The sequence below is a fragment of the Protomyctophum bolini genome (assembly GCF_963924005.1).
Source record: "Protomyctophum bolini genome assembly, chromosome: 7".
Classification (NCBI taxonomy): Eukaryota; Metazoa; Chordata; class Actinopteri; order Myctophiformes; family Myctophidae; genus Protomyctophum; species Protomyctophum bolini.
The window spans coordinates 25,840,335-25,846,006 of record NC_137868.1 but is presented as its reverse complement, the minus strand read 5'-3'; the positions used below and the strand labels follow the sequence as shown (position 1 = coordinate 25,846,006).

Here is a 5,672-nt window from a genome sequence, read left to right as displayed (position 1 = left end):
TACGTATATACTCTACTTTGTGTCAATCTTGACACAACTAATGCTATACATGTATGACAGTTCAGTATTGACAGCATAAGGTTTTTTAAGGTAACGACCATTTTATTCCATTGGGGCCATAATGAAAAAATAGTCACAAGTAACAAAATTCAGTACAGCATCAAGTTGAATGAAAACAACTTTGCTAGGGTTAAAAGAAAAACATTGAAATACCTCCATTTAATTGACATCAACATTTACAAATATTAATCCTGGCACTTGGGATAATAAACGACAAACATGGCAGGTGTTATGACAGCAAAATAGACATGGATGTGAAATGACATGTTTAAGGCTAAAACATTGCCAAACATGTGAAATCTGTTCAGGAGGCACTAATTGGAACGCTTTCTCTAAAGGGTGGGTTATCATTCATTCCATATATAGCATCATATCCTATAGCTATGTTTATTTTTCCTCTAGTTTTCTAAGCAAAATTTTGTTTTTCCAGAAATCAGGGAAAGTGGGTACTGAAGCCTAAAAGGTTTGAGAACAAACTGTTGCAGTCCATCACAGAGGCTGGCACACAGGGTTTTTAGCTCAGGCGAATCAGTCTAATGTAGACTGCTGAACAGAGGTAGCATGTCAAAATAAATCAGTATCCATTTAGGACTGATTAACATAACATTTAAAATAATTTAATATAAATATTTTAATATAAGTTATTAAAACATATAATAACTCATACAACAATGTACAGTGCTACTGCTACGTGCTAATTTTTCAAAGTGACTCATAAATTATCAAACTGGATGTAAATTAAAATGATAATGCAGATTATTATTGATAATGACACATCTTGGTGGACAGTTTAGACATTTTTCATTTTCTCAATGTCTTTGTTGCTCATTGTGCTTATTGGTTCCATATAGTTGGCCAAATGAGCTGTACTGGCCATCATCTGATCATGTTGTTAAGAGTCCATTCGGGTCCATTTGAACACTTTCAGAGTTAAATGAAATGAGTCTTTCATCAATGGAAATGAATGGGTGTCCTCTGTCTCCTAGACTAGAGCACAGAGAGGTCATGGCAGGACTTGGACTTCAGCCTGAACGCCATGCTGGTGTTGTTCTTCGCCATCACCTTGTCTAGGAAACGCTTGGCCTTCATGGGCAGACTGTCGCGACGTGCATTAGAGTACGTGTGACTGCGCCGGGCGTTGGCCGCCTTGCTGTCCCTGCGCAGACGCAGCTGTCGCACGATGCCCTGGAGCGCTTCCCACACGTTGTGCTCCATGGCGGCCGACGTTTCGATGAACTTGCAGTCGAAAACTGCAGCGCATGCACGGCCTTCTGAAGGAAGACATGGCACACAAAGATTGATGAGTATAAGCACTTAAATGCTATACTTACTATACTATACTATACTATACTATACTATACTATACTATACTGCTAAAATATTGTCACATATAGAGATTGTCATATTAGATTTGTGTCCCAGCCCTAGTTCATTTTCAGAAAATAATAATAAAGAAAATAAACACACACACACGCACGCACAGTCGCACACACAGGAGTTGTGTCTCCTTACCATTGAATGACACCTGTCTGCGCCGCACCAGGTCACACTTGTTGCCCACGAGGATGATTGGTGTGTGCTGTGCAGGGTGGTGGCGACGCAAGCTGATAAGCAATTCTGATGCACACAGGAACGAACTCCGGTCAGTTATGGAGTATAACAACAGATATGCATCACCATGCATGCACTGCTCCTGAACCCACTTGCTCTCATCCTGCAAAATAACACACACAAGGACCGCTTAACAGAGAGATGAAGCAGAGACCCCCACTATTGTATAAAATTGTGTTGCAGATTAAACTGTTCCCTATTTCATATTCATTGTTTGACAGCACTATCATCAGTGTTGTAAATTAATGTTACACATTATTATTATGTTGGATTCACGTTTATTTGTTGAAGGAATGTCACAGTTTACTGGATTCATGTTGATGTGTGTATTTTAGGTGTTGTGAGCTTGTAGATCTGCTTTTTTCGGGCGCCCTGGTTGTCCCAGACCCCTGTGAATACGTTTGGTTACATTAGGGCCGATTCATACTCCTATTTTAGAGCGGAATAAAAGTCGGTTCGGCGCTGTAGAGCCTACAATTTGACGTAATTTGAGGTTCGGGGGGGCGGGTACCTTCCTAAAGTCGACTCTTCAGTGCTACTGAAAATTTCTGACGAGCCGAAATCATTTCGGCACTACAGCGCCGAAACAGCGGTAAAATAGGAGTATGAATCGGCCCTTAGGGATGCACGATTAATCGGTAGCATAATCGGATTCGGCCAGATCTGCCATAAAAATGCCATATCAGTATCGGATCGGTCTCAAAATAATACAGATTATTTAATCAGTTTTCACCAAAAAATAGTTCATCATAAATCAAGTGTCTAGTACCTCTAGTCTAGAACAAAACAAAAGCCAAATCAAATATGATGTAAAATCTGAAGTAAAAATAAACTTTACATTTTTCTACATTTAATTAGTGTACTCATCTCATTCAGTAGTCATTCAGTTGTGAAAACAGACACTTGGAAAATATTTGATAATCGTGCAGCCCTAGTTAACAAACATGCTTTTGACATTCTTTCCTGTTTACTCACCTCTGGATCCCATGTGTCAAACAGAGTTATGGTTGCACTCTCTCCGTCCACTTGAATTGTCTTTTCGCACACTGCATCTGAAACAAGCAGGAACTATTTGTTAGAAAATGTGGTATTAAACAGTGAAGACTTGCAGATAAGGTTCATGAAATAATTATTAACTAATGATTAACTAATAGGCTACATTAGTTAAGCATTATTTCATCACAATTCAATGTGTAAAAGATGATTATGTGGCCAATCCTGAGTATAGCCTATATTCCCAAATTGATATTAGGTATAGCCTAGCTGCCTAGCTGTGTAGCCCCATTTAAAAATATTTTGTATCAGAAACCCGGACCATAAATTAAGAACCACCTCTCAAACATTTTACTAACACATTTGAACTAGGCCTATAATCTTAACTATATCAAAGAAACAACCAGTCATGTCAATGTGGACCTTCTCACCTCCATAAGGCTCATCATAGTCATCATCAGTGTCCATGCCTTCCGCGGCACCTGCGAAGATGCTGGCGAACAGGGTCTTACCGACCCCGCTGGTCCCTAACAGGACCACGCGGAACGGACTCCCGCATCCCCCCGTCTCCCCGGCGGAGTCCGAAGAGTTAGAGTAGACAGAGTCTGAGGAGGACCAGCTGTCCCGGCTACCGTTGGACTCTCCGGCAGAGCTGATGCACGACTTGGAACGGGACATGCAGCTTACAGGGAGCCGAGAGAGTCTGTCGGAACAATGGACAGACTCACCACCACCACCAGCAGCACCAGCAACACTCCACCGGTGCAACTCGTGCTGTAAACGGAGGCTGTGCCGACGCATACTGGAGAACATCGTTCTTCTGATAATCTGATTCTGATCACTTAAATAAATACGTCTATGAGTAAATCCAAGTAGGCTAAAAGATAATATGGCGAGTTATTTATTCCAGATCTGGTTCCAAGAAAACTACAGAAGAAAGTCGGGCGAAACGTACGGCACGAACTGAACCCAAAACGCAACAAGCAGAAATGAAATGTAACCCTTAAAAACTCCAACACCTGCTTACTGTGCTTAGCTTACTACACAGAATTTGCTAAATTTTCAGTCACTGATCAGTAGATTCGTCTATTGAATTTTGCCTGGCATCCCAGTCGTTCACTTCTGTTTATAAGATGGACCTTCGCTGCCCCTATATATAAACTGAAGGAGGGGGGGGACTGAGTCAAGTGTTTCCTTGACGTCATCCACTCATGAAGGGTGAATCCTGGTCTGGTGGATCCCCAAGTGCACAGCAGGATGGGCGGATAGCCCATGATAAGATATACAATTTCAATTATTTTTTTTACTTTATTTACTAGTTTAAGACATTCAGTTTAGGTTCAACACGTGTTTGTCTTTGACATATGATGTTAATATAATCCTCTCCTTCCAAAGTATAGGCTACCGTAATTGCCTAAGGCCTGAAAACGTTGGTAGGTATCCTATACATTGACAATTAGAAACCATGACTATATTGTGTTTACAAGACAAAAAAACAATAATATTATATGCTGTGTATAGGACATAATTTCCACCTGACATGTCTGTCTTTTTTCTTGATAGTGACAGTGTGCAGACAGAGAGAGGGGAAGACTTGTAAAGAGCCTGCTCGGGTTGGTTTCAAACTCACCAGGCCAGCTGTACATGGAAAGGACCACAGCTGCCACATCCAAGTGGCATGCTAGCTCTCACCAGGTGATCCAATGAGACATCCTGATACGATAGCAGATCCAAACATCTCATACTGTCATTGGGCATTTATTGTACCACAACTTACGGTTCAAGAGTTATACACAACACCAGTGTAGCCGGTTATACTGAATGACTCGGGTAGACGGGTACCATGTGGGACTGGGCTTAATGATCTAAAAACATACTGTAATGGCAACCCAGCCAAGCACTACTTTACATTTTTGAGCAAACAGACTAACATTTATTCAGATATTGCTGAATTGCTCCAGAATTGCTCCAGACTTCAAAATCTCTAGATTAGAGATTCGTACATTCCTATATGAAGCTAAAAAAAATGCAGTCATTAAACTCAACATCATAGTCAAAACATCAGAGCATTCAGAGCAGTTTACACAGAAAAGCATTGTTGAAGCTTTAAAGGTGGCAATGCATTCAACATTGAATGCAAATAAAAGGCATAGATTAAAAAAATCACACTCGCTGTGTGAAGTGAGGGGCGCACTAATCATCGTACACCATCATACATCATCTCATTCCGGCCAATCACAATTTGCGTCCTCACCTTTTTCATCAAAGTTTGTGTTACGCAATGTTTGTGTTTAATTGTCCATTCATTGTCAATGGCATTTAATGTTTGTGTTAGGACAAAATTTGGGTTAGGCCTACACACACCCAAAGCTGGACAATAAAACCTTTGAGAAGAGTTTTGAGTTTGTGTGTTCCGTTATGTTTGTTATAGGAAGTTATTTAAACAAAGCTAATACATCATCAGTTCAGATGCAGCAGCTCTTTAATGAATCCATTGAGAGGATAGTGTCTATAAAGACAGTCTGCTATGCTGTCAGAGACAACATCTTGTTTACTTAGAGTTAGAAGTCAGTAGCTGTTTGTTTGTGAATGAACAATCTAAGAATAAACCCAAATGCCCAGGGGTCCCCGGAGTACACTACAGACTGTTCCCCACTATAAGTATTTTCCCAGAACTGAACGGAAAGGACATCATGTTGGTATGTTTGTATGTGCATTGAGTGTTTGTGTGTGCGAGAAAGGGAGATTATGAGGTCATGGAAATTCATAACAATAATAGCAGGATTATGCTGCTAATTCGGCTGCTGTTTTTCAGGACTGCTGTATGGGGTATCCGGAGTACTCGCCAGTTTTCCAACTCACCGCAGCGAAAGTTCTTCAGCAATGTCTTCATCGTTATGCTAACATGCTATCATCAGTGTAGTATGTCAAATCCACAGATGTTATAGTTGATTTCCAAAGTGATCAAATTATTTTGTGCAATTACATGGTCAGCTAGATAATGATAA

General features: G+C 40.5%; 1 protein-coding gene across 1 annotated transcript; it reads right to left on the bottom strand.

Annotated features, from left to right (window-relative positions):
• Positions 1-1,047: 1,047 nt before the first annotated feature.
• On the bottom strand, positions 1,048-3,630 carry gem (GTP binding protein overexpressed in skeletal muscle; the record flags this gene model as incomplete). Its single annotated transcript, XM_080768044.1, has 4 exons — positions 3,096-3,630; positions 2,647-2,723; positions 1,573-1,774; positions 1,048-1,331 (listed from the first exon to the last, which is right to left on the bottom strand). The coding sequence occupies exons 1-4, from the start codon at positions 3,475-3,477 to the stop codon at positions 1,048-1,050; spliced, it is 945 nt and encodes a 314-aa protein (XP_080624170.1). The 5' UTR covers positions 3,478-3,630.
• Between the last annotated feature and the right edge of the window lie 2,042 nt (positions 3,631-5,672).